This window comes from Phallusia mammillata, chromosome 4, assembly GCF_965637545.1.
Source record: "Phallusia mammillata chromosome 4, kaPhaMamm4.hap1.1, whole genome shotgun sequence".
Lineage (NCBI taxonomy): Eukaryota > Metazoa > Chordata > Ascidiacea > Phlebobranchia > Ascidiidae > Phallusia > Phallusia mammillata.
Window position 1 is genome coordinate 5,808,354 of NC_137255.1, and position 27,209 is coordinate 5,835,562.

At 35.6% G+C, this 27,209-nt stretch overlaps 2 protein-coding genes across 3 annotated transcripts in view; one reads left to right on the forward strand and one right to left on the reverse strand.

The window, feature by feature from the left end:
* The first annotated feature begins 5,476 nt into the window (after nucleotides 1–5,476).
* On the forward strand, nucleotides 5,477–10,039 carry LOC145222103 (very long chain fatty acid elongase 7-like). Its single transcript, XM_080088127.1, has 7 exons — nucleotides 5,477–5,626; nucleotides 6,134–6,324; nucleotides 6,624–6,761; nucleotides 6,835–6,940; nucleotides 7,452–7,588; nucleotides 7,657–7,753; nucleotides 8,171–10,039. Exons 1-7 carry the CDS (start codon nucleotides 5,569–5,571, stop codon nucleotides 8,359–8,361), a joined length of 918 nt encoding a protein of 305 aa, XP_079944253.1. The 5' UTR covers nucleotides 5,477–5,568; the 3' UTR covers nucleotides 8,362–10,039.
* Nucleotides 10,040–10,631: 592 nt separating this feature from the next.
* Nucleotides 10,632–27,209, reverse strand: part of LOC145222102 (ubiquitin carboxyl-terminal hydrolase 24-like) — a 38,666-nt gene continuing 22,088 nt past the window's right edge. Inside the window, exons 30-52 of one of the 2 annotated variants that reach the window (XM_080088124.1) lie at nucleotides 26,744–26,884; nucleotides 25,858–26,050; nucleotides 24,930–25,047; nucleotides 24,206–24,341; nucleotides 23,676–23,804; nucleotides 22,638–22,865; nucleotides 21,965–22,047; nucleotides 21,386–21,524; nucleotides 20,621–20,807; nucleotides 20,057–20,162; nucleotides 19,548–19,687; nucleotides 18,903–19,119; nucleotides 18,237–18,387; nucleotides 17,163–17,320; nucleotides 16,744–16,897; nucleotides 16,452–16,577; nucleotides 15,957–16,068; nucleotides 15,265–15,423; nucleotides 14,571–14,691; nucleotides 14,381–14,507; nucleotides 13,795–14,009; nucleotides 13,340–13,550; nucleotides 10,632–12,170 (exon numbers count right to left, since the gene is read on the reverse strand). In XM_080088124.1, coding sequence (XP_079944250.1) covers nucleotides 12,129–12,170; nucleotides 13,340–13,550; nucleotides 13,795–14,009; nucleotides 14,381–14,507; nucleotides 14,571–14,691; nucleotides 15,265–15,423; nucleotides 15,957–16,068; nucleotides 16,452–16,577; nucleotides 16,744–16,897; nucleotides 17,163–17,320; nucleotides 18,237–18,387; nucleotides 18,903–19,119; nucleotides 19,548–19,687; nucleotides 20,057–20,162; nucleotides 20,621–20,807; nucleotides 21,386–21,524; nucleotides 21,965–22,047; nucleotides 22,638–22,865; nucleotides 23,676–23,804; nucleotides 24,206–24,341; nucleotides 24,930–25,047; nucleotides 25,858–26,050; nucleotides 26,744–26,884 — 3,393 coding nt within the window. In that variant the 3' untranslated portion in view covers nucleotides 10,632–12,128. The remainder of the gene's footprint in view (nucleotides 12,171–13,339; nucleotides 13,551–13,794; nucleotides 14,010–14,380; nucleotides 14,508–14,570; nucleotides 14,692–15,264; nucleotides 15,424–15,956; nucleotides 16,069–16,451; nucleotides 16,578–16,743; nucleotides 16,898–17,162; nucleotides 17,321–18,236; nucleotides 18,388–18,902; nucleotides 19,120–19,547; nucleotides 19,688–20,056; nucleotides 20,163–20,620; nucleotides 20,808–21,385; nucleotides 21,525–21,964; nucleotides 22,048–22,637; nucleotides 22,866–23,675; nucleotides 23,805–24,205; nucleotides 24,342–24,929; nucleotides 25,048–25,857; nucleotides 26,051–26,743; nucleotides 26,885–27,209) is intronic. The other variant, XM_080088126.1, reaches the window with a different exon arrangement.

Genomic DNA, 27,209 nt, shown 5'->3' on the forward strand with positions numbered 1-27,209 from the left:
ATACAAATAATTTTTCTTGAATTCCGGACTTTTAGGTACATTTTGACATTTCTCCCTGACGCAGATTTAAACACTAAATTCCCTGACATGTCAGGGAAAATCCGGACGAATGGCAACCCTAACATATGGGAGTATTAACTAGGAATGGAAAGTATTTTCCATGTAACGAGATCAGTCGATAAATCTTGGAATATATATTTCGCCTAATGGCATCATCAGTTCCTATTAAAACCACAAAATAAAACATCAATAAAAGGAATAAAAGTAAAAACTAACATATAGGATACTATTTTTGGGGGAATGTGCTAAACGTAAAACCATAGAGCACTCAATAGCCTACTGTTGAATAAACAGAAAGAAAAACCTTGATTCACTTTTCTTTAAAATCAACCAATCAAAACGTGTTTTCAAGTTTACTGTTTTGACGTAATTCTAAATGCAATTGTTGTTTCAATAACCTGTAATCAAAACAGTTTTATAGACAGAGCAGTACATTGAATATATTTACGTCACCACCGATTTACGACACGAGTTTTGCTTTTACATCATCTATTCTGTATAGTTTGGTACCGATTTCAATATTTTGCAAATATTTCTGGCAGAAGATGGGACGAACAGATTAATCTTGAGCTACATCTTAATTTGTTGATATGTTATCCATGATTCCAAAAAGTATTGCAAAATTGCTTTAATCAAACCGCTGGAAATAATGCCAGTGCCAGCTGCAATTATGATGTCATACACCCGTGATGCATGATTGGTTGATCGCCGGCGGTGGGCGTGGAATCCCGTGGGATTTTGTCACTACGCATTGATTTATTATTTTTAAACATCTTATTTTGAACCGTGGTACTGTGTTGTATGGCGTTGTTTTGACGTTAGTTGTGCTATGTAGGTGTCAGTCGGTCAGACAGATAGTTGGAACAGGTGGGAGGTGAAAATAACCTAAGAATTTTTGGTCTAGATTACCAGCCACGAGGGACTTTTCGTAATGTTGGTTGGTTAATTTTTGTCGTTATCCCAGGCAAGTCTTATAAACTACATGGTATGGTAATATGATAAACTTTGTCTATACCAATTTGGTTATTAATATAGCAATTAACTGTTACACAGTTTTAATGTCATAATTACATGACTTGATCAGCCCTGCTATTTGTTGGATTTTAAATTACAACCAACATAACGTGTAAAAGTGTGTTACTTATTTGGTACTTTTTAGTTTAAAAACACCAGTACATTGTGAGTTGTGACATTATTTTGATGTTTTTTTCACCTGTTCATTTTATACTGGTTGGTCTCAACTCTCATCAAGGTGCTTAAAGGGATGTGGATATCTCGATATTCTGCTTTCCTGTTTATTTTTTAAATAATGCCAATTAAGTTTAAACTATGTTTCATGGTTGCAGGTTTTTTTTAAGGTTTGGTTTGGGTGACCGCTAAGTAGTTTTAAGAGACCGCAAGTGTTTCATTTAAATACCAAAAAATAGCCATATTTGCTTATTTGGGAAACCGCTGGAGAAATTTGACACCTTAAAAAAAACATCCTTAAAAAAACACTGCATGGTTGCGTCTTGACTTAATGAAATTCGATAATTCATGCTTTGCATTATAGTTTGTCATTAGTGAGACCAGGCCGCTGTAAATTTTAATAGGGTTACCTTTTTTTTTTGTGAATATATGTGCATGCACTATTTCATTGAATATTGAGTGGATTTAACACAGTTTGCAATACAAAAAAATATTAGTTAAAATGATCTGTTTGTCATTTTTCAGTTCTGTTAGTATGATATTTATATTTGTATCAGATTTTTATCATTTTTTTTTTGATCTTGTAAAATGTACTTTGTATAAGTAGTTTTGGATGGAAAAATGATTGTATTTAATTGTAATTGTTATCTATAAAACAGATCCTAACAAAATCGGGCAACTGACATTTAAATTGATATTTATATGTATGTTTTGTGTTAAAACAAGTTGCAAATTGTCTGCATATTGTTCATTGGCCTGTGAGACATAAATCTAATATGAAATACAAATTCTGTTTACCTGTATCATTTAAAAAAAACAATAAAATATTCTCTGGACTTGATTTAGAATTGTAGCATGTCAGTAACCGTAAATTTGACTACAAAAATATGATATCAGATGATGGTAACTACCGGCATGCATACTAAGTTTGGCCCAAAAGTTGATTTTTCCTGGCACATTAAACAAAAACGTTCACAGTCGAGTACTTTATGATGTAACTTTAACTGCCAAATTGCTTGTTTTCGGTTTGTTATTATAAGGGTTGAAACATCAATACTTTCATTAAATATGTACCCTTTGTTGAATTATAAATTTGGGGAATGTTTTTGAATGACAACTCTGCTGACAAATTTCGTTCTGATTTTACAAAAAGAAGTTTGTGGTCAATTCATCATGTGCAGTTTTGAACACTCCATGTATGTCATCTGTCATATAATCAGGGTTGCCATACCGTCCTTATTTCTAAGATTTGTCCTTAGTTTGAAGGGCTATGTCTTAGAAAAGTTTATTGTCCTTATTTCTAAGAAATGTCCTTATTTTTGACTTGAGTCCTTCTTTTGTCTTATTTTTAACAATTGCTGGTCAAATCCCTATTACAAGTAAAAGTAAACCTAGACCTGAGCTGTTGTGAGATGCACAAAGTATTTTCTACGCACAAGAAGTGACTGAAACAGATTGTTTTTGCCAAAATATTGCATATGATATGGTATGGCTCGTATAACTGCAAAAGATTTGTCCAAAAACGTTTGTTTTGTTTCGTATGACAAATTCATTTTTCGATTGTCCTTATTTTTGGTTTCAAGTCGATGGCAACCCTGCATATAATTCATGCTGCAACATTTGTGCTTTTGCCAAATTCACACAGGAAATGTTATTCTCTATGACATGCCTGTCAAAACATGCATATGTGCTTACAGCAGAAAAAAGCAGGCCAATGGCTTTTACAACCAAACTCAAACCGTTAAGCAGTGCCAGTTAAGTTTTAGAGTATAAACCGTACACAAAAATTTGAAACATCAGGGAAAGCATTTTAAGTGACAGCGTACGTGCATGCCGTCAACTACGGAAGTCATCCATCTCCGAAGTTGTCACGTGTGCTCCCGGTACCACGTGACTACGACGTATGACGTCACATCGTGGCGCGAAAGTTGATCGTATTCTTTCTCGCCATGCCGCCAGCAGACAATTGAACGGTGTCGAATTATTGGGCAGAACAATTCGTAGTTTGCATGCCCAAAGGCACAGATCACGGAAAGATAATTTTAAGCGCAAGCGTAGTCTCTGCAAGCAGGTTTCACTGCAAGATGTAGAATGTGGTTTTTGGGTAGACTAGGTATGCCGTTTTGCGGGTTAGATTTATTTTAAGCACATCCAAGTGCCTGTTTAAAATTGTTTCACATAAAATTAATTCCTAGGTTTTACGAAATTTATGTTTTGTTTGAATAAGATGATTCGACAGTTAATTTTGCGACATTTTGTACGTCACGTGATCATAACGCCGTAATTCACTGTGTGATTGGTTTATTAATTATCCGTTTGTTTTTGACTCTGTGTAAATTAAAAACTCGTAGAAAAGTGAGTACTTGTGTTGACCTGTGAAAAAAGTCACACATGGACTGTTTTGCTGCGTCAAGCAAATTTAGAAACCAACATTTAGATTTATTAATTGTTATGCAACATTTATATTTTTGTTTTTGTTTTCCGAGTCCCGTCGAATATAGTACTAATGCGTTGGCATTCGGCACAGACCACACGCACTCTAAATCGAGCTTGTTTTGTAAGCCAGTCAAACCAGCCCACCTGCTCTGAAATGGTTTGCTATTTATGCGCATTTGCGTCGTAATCCAATTATAATAACGACAGAAATTGTTGCGTCGTTTGCAATGAAATGTGCTTACATAAAAACGAGCGTTATTTTTGATAGTGTTTCGAAATTTAGACGTGTTAAAAACAGTGTTGTGCTTGTATGGTACAATTCAGTTCTGTAACCATTTTGCGTACTGCTGTTTTATGCGAAGTTACATGTTAAATGAACTTTGGTTTTGGTTGCAGCCGTTTTTTATAATTCTTGGGTTCCGGCTACGCAATTGCAAGTTTATTCATGCGCTGTACATTGTATTGCCTGGAAGCAAAATAGAAAATACGCATACTGTAATTAGCAATGGCGCTGCCCTTTTTAAGTTTTTACCATTACACTAACATAATTTTGCAAAAATAACTTTTGAAACACGTTGTTGTATTAGTAGCATATTTTTATTCCTTCACTTATAGTGAGAACAGCAATGATTTAAACGTCTGTATAAAATGTATTCACTATTTACAATCTATTTGGCAGATGTTTTTGACAAAGTAAATGTTACGTCTAGTGGTCTAGTGCAGTGCCGTTTTTTTGCGAACGTTGGTTTATGGGAATTACGAAGCCTTTACGTATATTATTCCAATCACTCGTGGTTTAACTAAGTAAGAGCAGACTTCTTCAAGCACTTAAAAGCACCAATGACCCCTCTTATGGGTATTTGCTCTATTAATTTACCTTCGCCCTTTCATGCCAGAGTAATACGTTAAATCTCATGACAAAAGGGCACGTGTGGGCTTGTAAAAATCGCCGCTTTCAGTTGACAGATGTAAGGCGTTTCTCCTGGTTTGTATTCACAATGACGCGGCTATTCTTTTCTTTATGCTTTAAATGCCCTCGCAGTATATGAAGGAATAAAACGTGGGTGATGATTTACATTATGACTACCAGATATAGGGTTTTTAAATTTAGAACAGAAACTGTAAACAGTGTATATATATATGTCTTGTTATGCATTTTGTATTAGCCAAGAGGTAACAGCTATTCTTTAATCTTTTTCTTAAATATATATAATTTTTTTTTCTATAAGGTGTGAGGCTTGTGGTTGTACCTGCAAGCAACAATCTGTCTGTTTTATTAGTTTTAATTTATACTATCCAATTAAAAAGGTAACTAAATATTAAACAATGATAATATTACTAAACAGTTAACAAACATATTTCCTTTTTTATGTTTATATATTATGAATATCTTTGTTAACAAACGGGTGTAACTGATGTGGCCCTTCATATCACTGACAATGGCATGAGCATTTGCTGAAATGTTTGAATAATAAAGCATGTTACCTTCTACCTTTATTTGGGCTTATATATTCACCATTAAACTTATGAACAGATACACATATAGTGTTCTAAATATCTTTGATGTTTTAAATTTGTTTATATGTTGTAAAGCTAATTAAGTTGGAAAAAGGCTAGGAAATGTTTGATGGCAGCCACTTTCAAATACCCTGGGTTATTCAGTACAGAGTTCAAATTGTTTTTGTGTTTAGTTGATGCTTTGTCTACAAAAGTAAATGGCCTTTGTTTCATTGTTGTGAGGACTTTAAATTTTGCCCCTGTGTTGTATTATTGTTACCACAACAGGATAAAACAACTTTATTTATTTTTCAGGTAATCTGGTTAGGGTTAATCTATTTAACATAGTGTTAGTTTTTGGGTGTTAGTTACCTTAAACACAACATCATGGCAGAACTGCTTAACAGATTTGGAAAGGTTTTAAATGAAACACTGGAACAGGCAGGTAAGTAAAATATCCGAACATTTTCAAGTTTAAAGAGCTCTTCTGGCAAATGTGATTTTATTCCGACGTTTCGACGTCCTAATAACACTGTGTTATTTACCCTGATGAAGACGACCTGTATAGGACGTCGAAACGTCGGAATAAAATCACATATTCCAGAAGAGCTCTTTAAACTTGATTCTATGCCTGGCAGCAATAGCTTATATATCCGAACATTTTCTTAAAGATTTTATAAGTCTGCATGCATAAACATAATAAATGAAACCATCTTAATAATTAAGTTTTTTTTTAAATTTAGGTTGGCTGTTGGTCATTTAACAGTTTCCAAACCACTAAGAAATTTCACAAAAAGTTTTAACAATTTTTAGCCATATTTTGAGATTTTGAATGTAATGGGATAGGACATAAACAATAATTTAATGAAAAATATTTAACTATGCCAGGCCTATTGACTGCATTATCTAATTCTAAGCAAGTAACTCAAATTCCCATTTTTATATTTGTTAGATCCAAGAGTTTCGGAATACCCGTTTATGGATCGACCAGGTTTAAATCTTATCGGAACTCTCACTTATTTATTTGTGGTCACTTATGCTGGACCCAGATACATGAAAAACAGAGAACCATTTAACCTACGGAAGTTTGTGGCTGTATACAATCTGGTGATGGTCATTTTCTCTACATACATTTTTTATGAAGTAAGTGGTTGACAATTATGATAACACTAGTTTCTTAGTAATAGTAATATTCCGTATTATAATATTCTAACTAGTGGCTATGTACTGTATTTAGTTCTTCTATGGAAACAGTTGGCCTCTATTTCCAAATTTACCATGATTGTAAAACTGTATTTCTGTGCAAAAAACGATTTTCTGTCCTATGATGACTTTTTTAAACCTAATTTTTTAAAAAATTTAATGAATGTGTTTGACTGTGTAAAAATAATATTTTTTTAATATTTCCTTATTTAGGATTAAAATATATCATTCTTTGTTAGTTTCTTGCGTCTGGTTGGTTCAATGACTATTCATTTACTTGCCAAGAATGCGATTACTCAAACTCTGCAAAAGCATTGCGCATGGTTCGTGTGTGTTACCTTTTCTGGATTTCAAAGTACATTGAATTTTTGGACACGGTAAGCACTTTGCACTCTGATTCAGCACCATTTGCATTAAACGTTAGTGCAATTGAATGTATATTTTTATTAGATCTTTTTCATTGCCCACAAGAAGTTTCAACATGTGTCTTTTCTACACGTGTTTCATCACAGTTTAATGGCATTTACTTGGTGGTGGGGAGTCAAGTTTTCTCCTGGTAAGTTATGTTTTGGCCAAAACCTAATACATCACCCACAAAGAAGTTTAAGATCCTTGCTAGCAATAGATCAATATGTTTTTTTAAGGCCTATATTTTATTTGGAGTAAAAAGCCTAAATTTATACTTTTTTAACAGCAAAAAACTTCAACATTGTTTAAAATGTGACTGTTCGACAAATTAATAAAAAAAAATGTAGTTTAAAGGTCATGCAAAAATGAACTGCTAAACAAGTGCTTTCTTGCCAATGTCTTCTTTAAGTTTGGTCTGCATAAAGCCTATGATATTTTTTCATTGATGTCGTATTGCATAAATTCGTATTAGTGATTGGCACAGATCATTTACTTGCCATTGCAATAAAGCTTGCTAAACTCAACAACACAATTTGTTTCAACGAGTTAAAGACATTTTTTTCACCAGAATGAAAATTTCTGTTTTGTGTCAAGAAGTTTGAAATATATAAACATACTCTCACTTTACCACAACGTAATAAGTTGATCATTTTCCACAGGGGGTCTTGGCACTTTCCATGCTCTTATTAATGCTTTTGTGCACATGGTAATGTACTCATACTATGGAATAGCTGCAATGGGACCGAAATACCAAAAGTACATCTGGTGGAAAAAGTACCTCACTGTATTTCAAATGGTAATGTCGAACATTTTGTTTAAAAAAAGCATATTTATGCTTCTATAATCCTCTTGTTTATTAAACAGACACAATTTGTTGTTGTTTTTGGACACATGGTCAATGTTACTGCATTTTATGATTGCAAGTATCCACAAGCATTTAAGTACATTATTGCCTCATACGGTAAGTCTATTTTTCCTGTTGTCAAATCAAATTATAATGCTAAAAAAATTATGTAAATTGTATTTTAGTAACTAAATATGTTTCTGGAGGCCTAAACATCAAGTTAATACCTGACAATTAAATTCACATTATATTGTGAATATGCTTTGGTAAGAAGCTAAGCAATTTATAGTACTACATTCAGTAGAATTTGAAATCTTAGTTCTTAATATTTTTTCAGTTATTGTAGATAAAAAATGTGCTTGTTTTTTATGCAAATTTTGTTGTGACAAATATAGTTGTTGGCATAGAATGTTAAGATGAACATAAATTTATAACTGGGATCAGCCCTGAAGCGTCTATGCAGACCAGCGTTCATGGCACACTCATATATAAAATGTAGTTATATTTTGACTAAGTGTTATTTTATGTCCATAGGAACAATGTTTTTCATTCTGTTTTCAAACTTTTGGATTCAAGCCTACACAAAACGGTCACGCCGCAGGGCAGCAGATACCAAAGAAAAAGCATCCTCAAGCTCTTATACAAATGGAAATCATATGCAAAACGGCATCAGCAATGGAGTACATAAGCGTGCTGTCGCAAATGGCACCTCCAAACAAGATTAAGGATTTAATTTGTAGAATTTTTTAGATTGAATGTGCATGTAGCCCCAGGCTTTATGCAGTATATACTTTCTAAATCACAATTAAATTCAGTTACATACGGTTTAAATTTAAATTAAGGTTTATTGATTGCAGTTGTTAGAAATTTATTTTGTCCTTGTTTGTCGTAAAACAACAGTTAATACCTAAAGTAAATTAAAAAATGTTAAGAGCTAAGACAGAGCATAAGTATATTTCATTTTTTTTTGCTTGTACAAATATTTGGAAACTTAAAAAAATGCTCGTTTAGGGTGTTTATGCAGTCTTTTTTTGTGAAATTAGCAACAAACAAATGATAAATTTAAATTTGTTTCAGTATCGAACTTTTTTAGTATCTTTTGCAAATGTTGCAAACTGTATGTATTCTGTGTACAGAAATTCATCTCCTTTCATTAGTTTAATTTATCAGGGAGACTTAGATAACCCATGAAAAGTCTACCTCTACAACATACTTTAGTAGCAGAGTTTCTGAGAAAATTGAGTTGTTTTTGCAATGATTTTGCACCACTCTTCTTACCACAAAAAGATTAAAAATTTAATGATGAAAATAATGGCTCAAATAGACGTAAAAGCGACATGGTTGCCGAAACATTTTAACAATAATGCATATCGCTTTTTAAGTCTATTTGGGCTGCTATTTTCATTATTAAACTTATGAACAAATCCGTATATAGTGTTCCAAGAGTTTAAAATGTAACTGACATAAAAATAGGGCATATTTCCTTGCATATTTTTAAAAGCAAGTTTCATGCCATATATTTTTCATTGTAAATGAGTTTTAGAGTCCATTTACTATTACTAGGTGTGTCAAAATTTCGTTAAATGCCTAACTTGAATGATACTTTGTGTTGGATGAAACAGTTTTTGTCAACATCTTTTGACACACAAAGTGGATTGGTTTTGTATTTACAACTGTAAACTGTATTGTATTGGCATTTACTCCATGGTTAAAATCTGATTGGGCGGTTTATAAAGTTTAAAAATGCTTTATGGTACAGTGACTAGAAAATATGTCCCAATACACATTTACTGATTACTACAATGTTGGAATAATAGGATTTTTCAAATTTTCCAACCCATTACGTATATATATAATCGCTACATTCAAAATTTATACCCTAACTTCATACTATAGTCATTGTATTACATTGAACGATACCTAAAAAGCTTGAGAAAAATGAAAGAATATAATATATTAGTAAAATCCAATTTGCCTGACAGTTGCTTAAATTATATTTATGCCTTTTTTTCAACTCTATGAAATTATTTGTATTTTTTACTTTAACCTATTGCAGTTGTTTACAACAGATATACATATAACAGTTTTATGTAATGCTATACACATTTTTGCAAATAGTCTGAAAATGGAACTTTATGCACAATGTACATATTCACCTTTGAACCTATTATGATGACGTTACCCTATGATAAGCAATTGTCGTCTGAAAATACAAGACTACGGGTGTCACTAACAATTCAATTAATTAATTCTAGCAATTAAGTCGCAAAATTGTATAGTTGCATACCAGATATTTTATTTTGCATGTGGATATAAGATATTTGTGTGTTTATTTTGCGGAATCTATGTTAACAATTGTTCTTTGCGCCAATAGCAAAACAAATATAACTTCTCATTACTAAATGGCGTTGGAATTTTTTGAAGGACATCCACAAGGTTCAGGTTTACTCTTAGTCTGATTCTAACAGAGCAAGTGGTTACCGAAAGTGTCCTGTGCTCTCAAGGTTATCAGTTCAAATCCTGCCTCGACCAATTGTGTTCCACCCAGTTAAACCTGATAGCTTAGAAGTCTTAAAGTCGAAAAAATAAAGGAATGGTCATACAGTGCAGCAGTGAGGTGGATGAACATCATGGCACAATGCACACACAATATGACCCGTTTGGACCAAAAAGTTTATCCGGGTTATCCAATGTCGCTTAGTTCAAGCCTTACCACATTACAAATCATTTCTACGTTGAGATTTGTGCGAATTAGGTGAAGATCCGAATTAACCGAAGCTTAATGTAGTCGTATACCACTAAAGCACAGTGGTTTATACTTAATCAGACACACGCATTTTTTTCCATTGAAAAGGACGCCTAAGGGAATCACGTAATACCTCAAGTATTTTCTTTAAGTCCTCCACACCACTAAAGCTTGCATTTAAATACCTATGAGCCTGCTTTTCAGGTACGTGGGCGGCTGTTCAGTTCATTGGACAGCAGAAAGTAAATATGCCAAGTGGTAACGTTTTACTTGCGTTCAACAAATACCGAAATACTCTTTCAATTGGATAAAAACATTCACATAAAATTAACCGAAGTTTAAAAAGAAAAAAAAAAAACGAAAATTAATCTACAACGACATTGAACTAGCGATGACGTCACGAATTAAAGGAAAATGACGTAACGAAATAGAAAGGCAGCGAAGAATTCTGCAACTAGGCGTTGGAAGGAAACTGCATTGAAAAGACGAACTTCCAAAAATAGAGAATGCTTTGTTGATTTAAGTCAAGCATATAGGCGTCGTTTACCGCTCAAACACACGACCACGTCATTCATAGAAAATGGAAATGGTTTCACAGAAGAAAAACGTGTTAGTGCTAGGATTTTAATCTAAAGCAACACTAACTATGCTTTAAAGTTTAGGTTTTCATTGCTTATGGGGCAAGAAAGTGTTTTGGAAACTTTTTTTGGCAGAAAAACTTTCGTATTTTTAACTTAACTTCTTTTGAGACCGAAGAATATTATTAAATTTTATGTCATCACTTTAAAATTGCCCACTACTTGTAAATGTACTTTTTCACACCAATTTCTGTTTATAGAGTGTCAACTTTTACGCAACATAAACAATTTACCAAATAGCTCAATTCGAAAAAAGTTTTTAGGCAGCAAAAATAAGTTAAGTACCACTGCTAAAAAAATAACAATGGAAAGACACACATGAGCTTAGAGGGTTCCGGTCATAAAGCATACAGAACGGGTTTACGTCTCTGCATCAAAAGACCAACAAAATACTAGTCATGTCCTGAGCATGGTAGGGAAGAACTTTAGAAGTCAACCATTTTTTTATCGTTACATTTGACAAAAATCAACACATTATGTGTTTTTAACATATAACATTGGTTACAGTTTTAAGAGCCGTAAAAAGGCAAAAACATAACAATTTGGAAGTTTTAGAATATGCTGTGGACTTTTACATACAACAATCGTAACATGCCTATATTTAGTGCCTTACTGCGAAAAAAACAGAGTAAAAAAATTGCAAAACGTATCCATTAGTACTTGGAACAGATTGAACTTTTTGCATTTGTATATTTCCGAAATAATTATGTTGATTTTCAAAATGCTGCTCAACTTTTTAGAAATTGTTACCTACGTCCCTATTACTCAGCCATTTTTCATTTTTTAAGGCAGTTTCGGAGGGCAATATTCGAGCACGCTTTAGCAGTTAAATTAAACTAAATTTGGAAAGTTTTATACAGCACCTAGCGGGGAAAAAACACTTTCCAAAACCTGCAAACAGTTTTAGCTTGAAGCCACATAAGAATAATTCAGAAAAGTTTATGTACCGCTGCAAGCAGTCTGATAATGTTTTGGTTTAAGATTCAAAGAAGGGTGGGATACAGAATTTGCGATACAGAAACGGTAGTGCAGCAAACCACACAGAACTTACTACACTTGCAATAGATGACAGTGCATAGCACGAAACTTATGATATCACGGTTGCGCGTCATAGATGCGATACGTCATCGTCTTCAGTCAAAGCGCCATCCTAAAAAAGGAATTTGTTGTTTTTGTAAACCGCAACAAAACACATTTATGCAAATTTATTTACTTATACAGAGGAACCCCGTTAATTGCATTATTCTTTTATATGCACAGGGATGATTAATCTCGACCATAGCCCTTTGTTACGAAAATCGCACAGGCAAATCGCATAAAAAGGCAAATTGGATATGCGATAAACGGGACGATTTCTTACATAATGGTTACGGTTGGGCTTACAATCCAAATGCAATTAAATACATTTTGCGATTAACCGGATTCGTCTGCCTAGAGAAGGCATTTTCAATGCATACATCAGGTATTGCTGCCAGGCATAATATCCTCTTCTGGCAATTGTATTGTCTCATGGCAATGTGCATTTTACATATGCATAGTACACACTTAACATACACACATACCAACTTCCAAACCAGAACAAGCATACAAAAGTATCTAGCCAATAAATGGCAGGTAATCTGCAGACAGTGCACACTGTTGGGCCTATAAGGTCTGGCATCGAATAGAATTGGTGAGGCATAACTTTTTAGCCTGATACTCCTAACAAACTAGAGTGCAGATAGATGGCTACACTAGCCAGTAAGGCCTATCTCTTGTAACGAGCTGAGGTGATAAGACCTTTTAGGTCAAAACAGTGTGCACTGTTTGTATCTAACTTGGAACAAAAAAAATACTTTCATAAACGTACAGACAGGAAGCAAAACCACTTTTAGGTAGAGACATACCGAATATTCCGTTTGCCGAATTTAATCAGCCGAATCGGCCACTTTGGCAAAGATTCGGTTTCGGCCGAATAACTTGTTGCGTTTCGGCCTTTACTGAACAAACATTTAAAGCGTTAAACGTGTCTTTTCTGTTTAGTACCAACGAAAATCGCGTCAATCATGATATTTTTTAATACATTATCGCTTTTTTTCCACTGCAGACAAAAAACAGTAATTCAGTGTCGGGTTGGCAATCATACTTGAGGCAATGTTAAACCTCACAGAAATAAAATAAGGACGAAACACAACTATTCTGCACTAAATGCCTGGCAAATAAAAACTTATGTTTTCATGTCAAACGCGTAGGGTACGATTTCGCGTGACGTCATAAATGATTCGGTTGACTCGGTACATCACTATTCATTCCTCAAACAGACACATAAAAAGTACAGACCTTGCTTCCAGCTAAAAGAGCGGTGGCTTCGTCCAATGTGTGTTGAGCTGACATGGTGCGCTGGAAGTATTTGTTGGTCGGCGTCTCGTTGGACCGGTTCGATTGTGATGTCACAGACCACGTGTGTTCGCTCATTTTGCCTCGCAGCCACGTGACCGAGCCTGACCAACTGCCTGAAATCTCGAGCAGGAACTGGCGCGCCGGATCGCTCCTAATGCACAGGATAAGTTGATGTTGCTATGGTTACAAGTATTGACAGTTCTAAATTTTATTTAAAAATGCTATAGTTATTTCACATAACGGCAGAAATATAGTTCGAATAGGCTCAAAATTTTGATTGTTACTCCTACATAATGTCAAATTCTGGTAGTATCTAACATCAAAAAGGGCGACATCGGTCCAGAGTACTTGGATGCCATTTCTAGATGTCACTATAATCCACTGAAACACAATACCTTGCAGCTAGTTGCACAAGAATCTTGACACACTGATAAGCCTTTGGTTCATCGCTTCTTTGATGCTGCTTGATAACTTCTAAAAAGCCGTGCTCTGTCCGTTGGAGGGCGTCCGCGAATCGCAGTCGGTGAATGGAATCTCGCAGTGACAGAACTTCAAGCAAGATGGAGAGAAGTGGCTGAAGGTCACTCGCCGTCACGGTGGCGATCTCGATCTGTGACGGAACAATCAGTTACGTCATTACCCTTTGTGTGATGTCACGGGCATTTTTTTGCAAAACCATGTAAACTAGTTTATTTTTTTTGAATTTATAGTGATGACGTCACGTACACATATGTGTGACGTCACAAAATATGTGACGCGTGAGGTGACGTAAAGTAGTTTTTACAAAAACTATTTACTAAGTCGGGTAAAATTTTCAATTTTTGTAGTGACGTCATATGTCATCTTTTTGATAATTCGTGACGTAATACTTCAATTGAAACCTGCCTTCGGGTTACACGTCACAAAAATGACGTTTATATAGTCGCTGTCCGTGTTGCAAAGACGCTACAAAAAGTTAAAAAAAGGAAAACAAAGATTTACCATCAACATATCGATGATATGTTTTGAAAACGACAGATTTTCGTAGCAGCAATGCGCTATGACGTCACTTATGACGGCAATCGACGTAGAAATTTCCCGCGCGGCGAAGAGCAGTTCTTGGAGATATCTGTAAACACGTCAAATAGGTCATTTTATTCCATGTTATACAACACACGTATTTAATAAATACCTTTTGCCGACAACACCGAATACAGACATCTTAACACTAGAGGGAAGGGACATCTTGTTTGCAACAGTGATTGTGCGGGGAACAGGAGGTTGTTCCGGCCGTTGTTTGACTTTTGAACCTCCTACAAGTGAAGAAAATCTCTTTATTGCAGTAACTTGCAGGTATTTTTTTCACAATTTTGTATTGTTAACATATATATACACAAGGTCCTGAATTACACCGGGGACTACTGTGAGCAACATTAGATGTACACACTGCGGTCACAAACAGAATTAGCAAGCAGTGCGCAGCTCAAATGAAATCGCCGTAAAAATGTACGAGTACAGTGAACCTCGGTTAATCCATACCCGTTTGGACCAAAAAAATGTCCGGATTAAGCGATATCGATTGGTTCAAGCCTTACAAATCATTTGTACCTCCAGTTTTGTCCGAATTAGGCGAAGATCCGGATTAACCCAGGTTTACTGTATTATATATAAAGTAGCCGGAGGTATTAGGTTCACTGCTTATATTTTATGTTTTATAGGTACTCACAACGTTTCACGAAGTTTGTGACCTGTTCATTCTGTAAAAACATACCTTAATACCTACAAGCAACTAATTTCTAAAACCGTATATCGTTAACAACAACACGAAAAAGTAACTTTATGAAAAACAGACATTTTTTTTAACCAAAACATCACGTGATACTAACCATTATAAAGGCTGGTGACGTCACAATGCAGGATGATGTTCGCGATGGCGGTGTGAAGCTGTAGAAAGTCACGTGACTGGGCTGAACTCCAACGACGACTCAGCACTTGTGACGAAGTGGACGGTGACTCAGCATCTGTGGTGGCATCGCCGCTGCCATCTATTAGAAAAAGGGCATTACCCGATTTGCAACAGAACATCAATGAGATTTACTCAATTTAGGCGTTAAATTAAAGTTTAAACAGTTGAGTTCGGTCCGCGCGCAATATACAACACGCCTTTATCAGGATAATGGATATATTGGACTTTTAATCAGGGTTGTCATACCATCCATATTTTTAAGGAAAATGTCTTAGAAAAGTTTATTGTTCTTATTTCTAAGAAATATTCTGGTTTTTGACTTGAGTCCCTATTTGGTCAGTTTTAGTGTAATGACACTCAAATCCCTGCTACAAGTAAAAGTAAACTCTAGATCTGAGCTGTCGTGAGATGCACCAAGTGTTTTCTACGAACAAGGACTTGCTGAAACAGATTGTGTCGGGCAAAAACTATGACATATGTCATATCATGGCTCATATAAGTACAAAGTCAAAGATTTGTTAAAAAACGTTTTTTGTTTCGCATAAAAATCCAATTTTTAGGTTGTCCTTATTTTGTGTCGATGGCAACCCTAGCTAAGATTAATTGTTTTACCTGTTTTGTGGTTATTGGTGAACAGGGGAAGAGTGGCATTCTCTCCGAGCAGAAACTTCACCAAGCGGGAAAATCCCTTGTGACGAAACAATGCCTCACATGCTGACGTACCCTACAAACAATCACGTGTTTCTAAAGATCGAAATAATGAATAAACTTAAAAAATTGGACTTTAACACTAAGATGAAACACAATAAACTTGTTTTGAAGTTTGAGCTACATTCAAAGTTTAGGATATATTTTGGAATGTAGCATGTTATTTAAAAAATGTCAATTTTAGTTCGTTGAATTTGGATCTACTTGTGGGCGTACTTTTAGCAGAAGTGAAATTGGTTTGCCTAAAAAACTCTTCACTTCAGTAAAAAATTAGAAGTCTCATTCAAGCAGTAAAAAAACCCAAATGAAATAATCTACAGATGCCCACGTGATATAAAAGTGGTAAATGATTTTGTAACAAAATGTATATTATTTATTGCAAAATTTTTTTTGACTTACCGTTGAAGTAAATTCAGACAACATGGCAAAATACTGGTGACTGTGTTTTATCGATTCAGCAACTTCACGATCCAGCAGCGACACGATACGCGATAATATCGGGTCGAGACCTACGTGTTTCTGCTCCTGGAAAAGGCACATCACCAAAAATGGACGCAAAAAAACCATAAACTCAAAAAATATTTCACACACAAAAAATAACCACTCCTGGTTCCATATAAACATTCGTTTCATTCGTATTTAAGTAAAAGGTCAGTGGGAAAAATGAATATTTGAAATAAGTTAAACTTACCTTGGTTACATTTGGAGCTGCCAGACATTTGAGCGTTTTGGTTAGGATTTTGGCAAAAGTAGTTCGCACCAAATTATTCGGACATTCCAATAGAAACGACACAACGTTCACAAAACCTGACGAGTTGTTGAGCTGTGACGCAAGCCACACGCACCTGACGTAACAAATGGGTTTAACAATAGAAAACAGTGAAAGATATTTGGTTAGTTTGAAGTAAATCACAGTTCGCTTGCAACTAATACGTCATAATACGTAAGTTTTACACATCAATGACGTAAATAAACAGTAATTACGTCAAACAAAATTCAAATACGTCCAAGATAATTCTAGAAACTTTTAAATTTGTTCAAATTACAAACTACAATTGAGTAAGAAATAATGACGTAAGCAGTAGATTACGTCACGAGTTTGGCACTCACGCGGACTGACTCGATGCGAGTAACTCGTCGATGGTCCTGCGCCACATCTCGCACTCGTGCAAGAGTTTCGAGCGAGTTCGGAAAAACGTGTGGAAAAGAAAGTGAGTAGCGAGTCGAAGTGACGTCACAGCGATGGCCGGATGACTCGCAACGAAAGGCTAAAAAAAGTAAAAATGCAATTAATGCATAAAATAAATGATATTAGGCATCGACCAAAATTGAAGGCGTCATCTTTGGAAAGCATAACTGGTTCGCTTGACGTCACACAAATATGACGTAACACTTAGTCGTATTATTTGTGCAGCAAAACTAAAATGTTAACAGAACTGGAATGTCATTTCGTGGTAGTAAGCCTCGGTTAAAAACGATTCGGTTAATTCGGCTCTTTGCATAATCGGAATAGTTTTTTTGGATCAAAACGGGTCCGAATTAACTAGTGATGGGACGGGTACCCGGTACTCGTACTCGGTATCGATGGTATCGAACGATTTCAGTGGTATCGATACTCGCACTCGGTATCGAAATATTTTGTCCCAGTTTTCGATACCAACATGCGAGTACCGAAGGTCGGTTTGCAACATAAAAACACAGGCAACTTTATGCCAAATTTGCTTCGGACAACACAAAATCGGGAAAAAGTTCGGCCCGGTTACGTATATTTTTTTCGCAATCGTGTGGAGATTACATTTTTCCGCATGTGCGTGTGTGCACCTGTAGCCCGACTATGGTAGATAAATTAGCCAGTGATTTATAACTCAGTACAACAATGTACTTAAGTACTCGGTAATCGTACTCGGTACTCGGTATCGAAGGTATATACATGTGGTACTCGTACTCGGTATCGGTACTCGCTTCAAAACCTGGTATCGTCCCATCACTAGAATTAACCAGAATTGACTGTTTGATAATTAAAGAAAGTTTGAACCATAAATTTCGAGCATATTTTAGTCCCACACCAGGTATTACTTTTCATATTTCGGTAAACAGTATGAAATAGGCAATGCTAGGTACCAAATAGCTTTACTTTTAAGCAAAAGTAGAATAAGTCTTTAAGTATAAAAAACGATCAATTACGAGGTTTGCTTCGACGAGTTTTCGTATAAACGTGAAATAGACTGGCGAGTACATCCCACTGTTTCTCATGAACTGTAGATTCTCCTCTCGAACCAGTTGCATGATGGAGGCGGTGATTTGAGGAGTGAATATGCCTCTCTGGTCCCCTTTTCTGCGAATAGAACATCACAGATGATATTGAGAAGTGAAAAAGGTGGGGAAAGAATTCTTGCAAAACAGTGATTTTTAAACTCATTTTACTCGCGTACCAATTGGAGGTTTCGTACAGTGTTGGACTACCACCTATATTCAGAATATGCTAAACTACAATAGCTATCATCAACACAGAACTTTTTGTTGCCTCATAAACATGTTTATAACAAAAATTATAACAAAATAACGTACAAAGCTTACATGGACATTTTTTTGTAAATTTTATGTTTATGATAATGTCAAATAAAAAGACTTAATTTTCTTTAACAATGAATAAACAAACAAAACCAGTTTTCCTTTCAGATCAAACCTAAACGAAAAGACTGCTTTTTCCGTTAAAGAAAAACTCAAACAATAAGATCGGTTATCCTTTCAGACCAAACACAAATAAAATGACTGGTTTTCCTTTAAGATAAAAAATAAATAACAAGACAGTTTTTCCTTTAAGAACAAATAAAAAACAGCCATTCAAACCTGATGAGACTTGTTAGTTGTGACAATCTGATATCATTCGTATTCCTTGGGCTGTGTGGTGGCGAAACTTCAGGTGATGAAAATCCAGAGTTGATGATTTTATCTTGTTTCATGAACGACACGCGGCCCTTCCCAGGTTTTGGTAGAGAATCAATTTTCTCGTAAAATAAGAGATAGGCGTTCCAGTATCGGAGCCGTTCCTCGTCGTATGGAATATCTGATTGAGTTATAATGTGTCAGTTTAATAGTAACAAGTAGAGTAGAGGGATACGAAGTACGACACCTTCAATAGATGGGGCCTGATTTGTAAGGAGTTGACCCTTTATTTTCGGTGGACCCATAAATGGCACCCAAGACACGCATCTTCGCCAACGGCTTAAAAAAATTTTGGCCTCAAGCATTCAGGACGGTTGTTGCAAGTAATGTATAGCTTGCAACAAACGTGTTAAAAAAACTTTAAACAGTCAATACGGATATGTGGGCTTCACTTAGCACATCAAAGTCATTTGACAACACTTAGACATATTGTGGGTCTAAAAGATGGAGGCGTTTGATTTATTGCAGGAACTACATTGCACCTATGAATATCGTAGCCGTTAATGATATCCTGCTAACACTAAATCTGATGCAAGTTCGTGCAGTCACCTTTTTCGTACACTCGACTTCGAAAGGTGCCACCGAAACATTCCTCTTCCAAGCTTTGATCTGTCATTTCGAACTCCTCAATCGTTGTGTCGTTAAACTTGAACCAGCGTCCGTGGTGAGGGTTACTCATGGGGGTGCCCCTAAACCGAGAACAGTTAGCATAGTTGACTATAAAAACACACATTTTGCAAATTTGTTTTTTATTGACTTTTCTTTAGTTTATGAATAATTGATTTGATTCAAATGTCAAGAAAAGGCCTCTATTGGATATTCTGGGTCATTTCCCCTTGGAATTTTAGGATTTAAAGTTAACATGCGTTTTTTTAACAGTTTTTATCTATAGGTTAAGATTCACGTTTAGCCTTACTAACAATTATACATAAAACTTGTTTATAATCTATTTATACATAAAAATCATATTTTGTGTGAGGAGTCACATACACACAATGTACGTGTCCACAACAAGTAAATATTTAGGTTTTTAAGGTAACATACACAAGCCGACTGACCTGCGGTCTTTGATGATTGAATAATAATGACCAGCCTGTGCTTGTCCGCTATGGATGACTGCACCCACTAAACGGTACAATTGCTGCTCGTTTGTCACGTGGCGACCTGGGGTTAAAAGTTTAAATTTAGTTTATGTTGTTTTAAATAAATGCACATTTAACGAAAATTAACTTTACATTTTGTTGTATTAAGTTTGAACGGAACAACTTAAATGCACACAATATCACTAGATGGTAAATTGTTTTCGATTTGTATAAGTTTGATAAGCGTACAACGTTTATGTCTATTATTTCGCTCTATTAATTTTTTATGCATTCAAACACAATTCAAATTTTATTAAATTTTATAACGGCCTAAAAGCGTGTCGAAAAAAATAAAATAAAACATTTTCTATTTGAATAAGTTCGATAAGTGTATAAAGTTTATTTCTATCTTTATGCAAATGCAACTTTCTACGCGTTCAAACAAGATGACCTTTTATCACATTACTGTTACACAATATAAAGCTGTTATAGCAGCAGATTTACAGAAAAGACGCAACAAAATATATCAGAATGACGTACTTCTTTGTCCGTCGCTGCCTGCAATGGTCTCCGCAAGGTATGGTTGCATGTCGACTTCGAGAGGAAACTGAAAGTAGTGGTCGAACTTGAGCGACCTTCCAGCCTCCCAATCATAACTGAATCGCTTCAGTTGAATCACAAGCACCGGTGGAAGGGATTTGATGCACGTACGCTTTACTGCGGCACGCTGCAACGAAACAGAGTAAAGATAAGTTTGATTTGGAATGCAATGAACACGGTTGACATCGACATGGACCCCCAAATAGGGACAAACGAAAAATTAAATTTTGAACGAAACGAATTTAATATTCACACATATCATTTATGATATCACCAAATTTTAGAGCAAAAACTTGTTTTGGTACGATACGCAACGCCCAAAAAGATGAAAGTTTTGAAAATGTTGAAAATAAGACAAAATAAGGACTCAAGTCAAAAACAAGCACAATTTTTAAATAATGACAATACATTTTTCTAAGACATTGTCGTTCAAAATAAAGACAAATCGTAAAAATAAGGTTTGGCAAACCTGGCAATAAAACAGTAGCTTGGTCAAAAACGTTTTATCTCTTTATTCAACTAGTGCTTTAAACAAATTTAGCGAGCCACCTTCTTTTTTTTCAAATAGTAACAATCTGACGTAACGCTATGTGTGACGTCTTAAAGTCTATTTGTATATTTTTTTGTATTTGTAACAAATAGGTAAAAAAAACCTAGGTTCAAATCACAGTTGTCGTTTTTCGCTGCAGCGGATTCAGGATTTACCTTCTCGTTGCATTTCTCGCAAAAGTACGAATTGTCTCCTTCAAGTTTCTCGCCGGCGACAAATTGCTTTAGAGAATCTTCTAGACTTCCAGCTTTTACTGTGAGATTTAAAGCGAAATATGGCTCCTCTCTCTCATACCTGTAACATCATAACGTATTTTTACAGGTTTATTTTTATTCAGAAATGGACTAACAGCACATGTATAGTACAGTTAACTTCGGTTAATCCGGACCCGTTTAGACTAAACATTACAAATTATTTGTACCTCGAGTTTTGTTCGAATTAGGCAAAGATCCGGATTAACCAAATCCGGTTTAACTAAGGCTAACCGTATTACTATTTTTTTACACCAGGCCTTTTGAGGTGATACCAAATCAGCCGGTCACCAAGCACTCCCAAACGACAAGTTATAAACTACATGTTTTTTCTATAGCGCCGGCCGGGCCTACTATAATTTAAAAATGAGTGTTCCGTGATCGTTGGTCTGTATGGACGCTTTAGGGCTGATCCCAGTTATGAATTGATGTTCATCTTAAAATGTTTAAAAACGGTTTTGTTTCAACTAATTGATCACTTACTTATGTGGGCATCCCTCACAAATTTTCTGATCAGTGAATAATCCTTGAAAGGTGTCTCGGAAAATCCCACTTTGTTGCTTTGCCTGTAAAAACAACAACATTAGGATCAAAATCAAGTGTTTGCAGCCAGTAGTGTTAGTTTTATTAACTAAAAGAGCATCGTTAAATAAAAAACGTTAAAAAAAATTTGAAGCGCAGAAAAAAAACACAGTCTATATATTTCGAAAAGATATTTCTTTGGGAGCCTTACAATATTTTTTTACTACGAATTCAACTTAATATGGGCAAAAGTATGCAGCAATAAACGCATTGATAGAGTGCAGAAGAGGATTTATTACTTATTGTGTTAAAAAAAACTTAGATTTTTTATGAGAGCCAGGGGCAGTTCTCAAAAGAGCCACTTCTGGCCCTAGTTTTCCGACCCCAGAACGGATTCGAAATAGAATGAAAAGGACACATTTATTAAAAATATAGAATACAGTAAACCTCGATTAAGCTGGATTCGCTTTTTTCGGAAATTCGGGAAAACTTAAAAAACAAATGATTTGTAATGTCGTAAAATTAACATCGGTTAATCTGGATCTTTGCCTAATCCGGATTTTTTTGGTTTAAACGGCTCCGGATTAACCGCGGTTTACTGTGTTACCTTTCCGAAATAGAAAAAAAAACATACCTTTAAATATTCATCAACTTGGTCAGTGAGATCAGTAAAAAACTCGAAAGCGTCTTGTTGCTCTCGAATGTTGACCTCTTGACCCCAGAGACGAAAGGTCTTCCAGAATGTGCTCGGTTCGTGAAACTGGAGTCTAGAGTGATGGAGATGAGCGAATACCTTCTGTAGCTGATAGAGAATCGTTTTATCCGGCTCTGGTTCTTCCTCTACTCCTTTAGACAGGATCAACTGCGTGCAAAATCGGAAATTAAAATCTGGTTTAACTAATATTACTAAGTGCTGTAGAGTTAACCTAGGTTAACCCGGATTCGGTTAATCCGGATCTTTGCCTAATTCGGACAAAACTCGAGGTACGAATGATTTGTAATGTGGTATAACTTGAACTGATAAACATTGATTGATCCAAACATTTTTTTTCGAGTCCAAACGGGTCCGGATTAACCTAGGTTTACTGTATACAATATACATGTATTAAAATTTTAGTACGCCAGGCTCACTGAAGGTCGAATCAGTCGGTCTCCCAAGCATTCCCAGGTGACAAAGCAAAGGCTAGAAAAATCTAGTCAGCGGTGGGATTCGAACCTACGACAGGAGCCTTCCTGGGCTTTGCGCTTTACCAACTGAGCTACACAGGCTAAGTGGTGAACCTGCCAAAATTACTTTCGAATCACACCACAGGCTAGCTTTTTAGCCCATTCTTAACCTTATGTGAAGGCTTGAGAGACCTGCCTAATTCGGTAGAAAGCCTTTAATGGACTGGGCGTGCTGGAATTCAAATACGAGTGTCTTGTAATCACTGGCCTGCTTAAATGCTTTAATGCTAATCCCAGTATTGAAGATATTTATTTAATATATTCTAGATACATAAATATATGAGATCATATTTATTACTGGGACCATTTCCAAACAATCCAAGCAGACCAACGGCTGCATAAAGCCAGACGGGGTGGCATTGTGTTGGAAAAATCTCCAAAAAATCGCAAAGCCTCAAAGTTGAGATCCACTCCTATACGATAAACTGGTATTATTCGGCCTTACCTGCTTTATGTTGCTGACCATAAAGAGTTGCTGCAAAACGCTGTTCATGTAACAAGTCGCCCCACCGTTCTTTAAACCAACAAGTCCATGCTCTGGACGCTCCACTACCAATGGCGAAAAGTCGAATTCCTGCAAAACAGTTGGTTTGTAAAAATGACCAGTTGTAATGATTTTTTTTGAAGCAATCAAGCGGCAGGATTCGAATTCAAGCAATCAAAATGACTGGTGACTAAAACAAGCGACTACAGAGCAGTTAGCACGCCTGAAATTGAGGTCTAAAAGGCCCCCAACCTGATCATACAAGACTAAAAAAGCCTGAACCGTTTCTTTTAAACAAATTAGGCCTGGAAGTGAAGAAATTGGGGCATAAATCAGGCCAGGTGTGAAACAAGGCCGAATCAAACCCCCTTTGTTTAAAATAACATTAATCCCAAACCCGACCAAAAAAGCGCGGCTCAATTTGACCGCTGTGCAACGACTAACATGTGAATTTTTTTACATCACGGTTACATGTAAGAGGATATATGTACCTTAGCTTTGGACTGGTCGGGATAGTGATGCATTGAGATGAGCTGAGTGGCCAAGAGGTTCAAATTTTCAGTACATTTGCGACAAACTTCGATCAGTAAGTCGAAAGCCGCTTGCCTTGATTCCGTGGAACTGCATCTGTAACAACAACAAAGTTGAAAAAGCTTTAGAAAATCTCTGTTTTAAGTTATATTTGACGAAACTGATGTTAGAATTTTTTGCGCAAAAACCCAATTATTTGCCTTGTCTATACTTTGAACGGGTATTGTGCATGGTAATTAACGATGTCCTGTAACTAATTCTCAGGTAAAGAACCAGCCCAATTTTGATAGGTACATATAGACCCAGCCGAATGCGGGTAATCATATAATCCGTTTAAATGCAAAGGGAGCATAAACCCGTAGAAATTTGTCAGGAAAGTGCTCCAGATTATCGCATATTAGCGTGACAAGTTGTTTATGCGGTTAAACAAAATCGTTTGTAGTGTTAAAGTTGATAACCCCACACAAAGGTATTTGAATGTTTAACATCTCTCAACTACGTTAAAGCTGTAAAAATATCAAGCCAATGAACGATAGCTACTGAAAATTCAACGCAAAACATTAGTCGTTGGCCAACTCCAAAAGGTTTGCAAAATCGCAAAAGTATTTGATTTTGGCACATAACTTAAACTAGAAAACTTGCAAAGAAAATTTCCATTCTAGCAATACAATCTCGTTGACTTACTTTGGTTGAAAGCTGGCGATCGACAAATTGCTTCTTTTCTGAGCAGCCGAAGCGTCCAAAATCAGCTTCGATGCCGGAAACAGGAACTCGGACAGCAGACGAGGTATTAACTGTGATCCTGTGGAAGATAAAAATTAAAGTAAGCCACGGTTTGAAATGTACTAAGCCTAGCCAGTACTCTACTAAGCATGGCAACTTTACAGCATTATTAGGCATTTAGGGTGTTAATTTTGTACACCCCCAAACTTATTTATCTTGTGTTCTTCGAACAACTTTCATTTATCATGACTGACTCAATGTTTGACCGAAATTAACTACACGTTTTATGATGAAACAGAAATGCAAATCGGGTCTGGCTCAGGGTTTTGTTTGCATAAAACGGGCTTGATTCGGGGCTGGGTTTAAATTTGTATTGTAATTTCACCTTGCTTAAACCTAACTTTTGGGCCTAATACGGGCTTGTATTAGTTAAAAAAGGTTTGGGCCGGCTTTTGGGCTTGTATTTTTTAGGTTTAGGCCGCTTACAACTCAATGACGCACAGTAGTTTTCCATGATGCAGGAATTGTTAACTTTTTGACTGATTTAGTCCAGTGTCAACTTACATAACACTGCACTCAGTCTTTTCAGCTGTAGTTAACTTGGTGTTTACTCTGAATGCGTTTCTGTGTCAACTATTGCACGTGTGTTCCCCGATTAAGTTTATTAATCTTTCTTATGATTCTATTTGAATAAGGCAAAAAATCAATTTACAGAAATCATAAAAAATCAAATAACTGGCAAAATGACAATTCACCAAAATTTGCAAAGATAAAAAAAGTTATTTCGAACTAGAACAAAAACAATAGTTGTATTGTTACGTCACGTACGTGTCATACTAGCTTGGCTATTTCTAGCCATATAAAACAGTTTTTGGTTATTCCTACATACCGATATCTTTTTTGTTGACTTTTGGTGACGCTGTAAGGATTTTAATGAGTCTAAGATGCCCCGTCAGCAAAGTGTTGTCAAGGTGACGGGCCGACGATGACTCAGCATATTCGGTCGAGGTGGGAATTTCGAAATCAGTGAGCCAGCAAATTTCGTCCTCCAGGTTTTGTAGCTCATCAACACCACAGACTTTCTGCAAGCGAAAAAAAGCAAATTTAGAAATAAATACGTTTCAATACCGATACATATTTATTGGAAGAAACACATTATTAATGAAGCTGCCTTACATTAAATATTAATTGCACAAAACAAATCACTAAAATACTGATTTTTACTGGGCTATAAGTGAAAATGTCATAACAGACTACAGGAATCAGAGGGAGAAATAAGGTGGTGGCCTTTTCTTTTTAGACGGAAACTGACGATGCCTTCTAGATAGGCGAAATTAATATTTCTGTTTCGCAAATAAAAGATTTAACCGACGCTGATCGTCTAATGCTCTTTTTGAATATTTTGTATTTAGCTAAATACAATTAGTGTAAAAATGTAACAAATGACTAAAATACCTAATGTTATAAACTTTTCGCGAGAAAACTCTTAATATTTGGTAGCAAACATGGACCAATGTTTTTTTTTGTTTGTAGATAAAACAAGCGCATTTTTTAACCGAAAAAAACACTAAATTACACTTAGTTCGTACAGTACACGACACGACATTTAACGGGTGACAAGAATAGCGTCGTTGAAGCGTTAAGTATTAAGAAGACTGCAAATTTTGCTATTTCACACCAATTCTGTTTAAAGTTCGTCTATTTTTATTTTAAACCCATGTATTTTATCGACCATGACTTTTCTTATTATCTGCCAATTTTTAAAGTAGTTTTACCTGCTGTTTTTCAGCAATGGCGTCCTCAATTAGTTTTCCTCTTAAGGTGAAATATTGGATGCAATTTCGAACCAGTGCTTGGGTTTTGGGTCGAAGTAAAGTGGTTTGGTGCCAAAATGGAACTCGGGCTTTCATCAAAATCTAAAACAAGAAAACTCATGCTCTGTTTTCTCAACGGTTGTCTGCCCATGAAACCCATTTTGGCCAAATGAGCCTAAACGACATTAAAAAAATCCGATAGTTCCAAAACATCATGAAAATTCAGCGTAAAACCACTTAATCGGTCGCTGTATTTTATTTGTTTTACGGAAACAAATGCATTTCGCTTTTATAAGCATCATCAAATGCCTGAAAACAATATAAAAAACGGGACAAAAACAATAAATGAAAAAACTGCAAAGAAAGATTTACTAAGTTCCAAAACATATCAGGTAAAAGCAGTAAAGTTTTTTTACGATTGTTTACA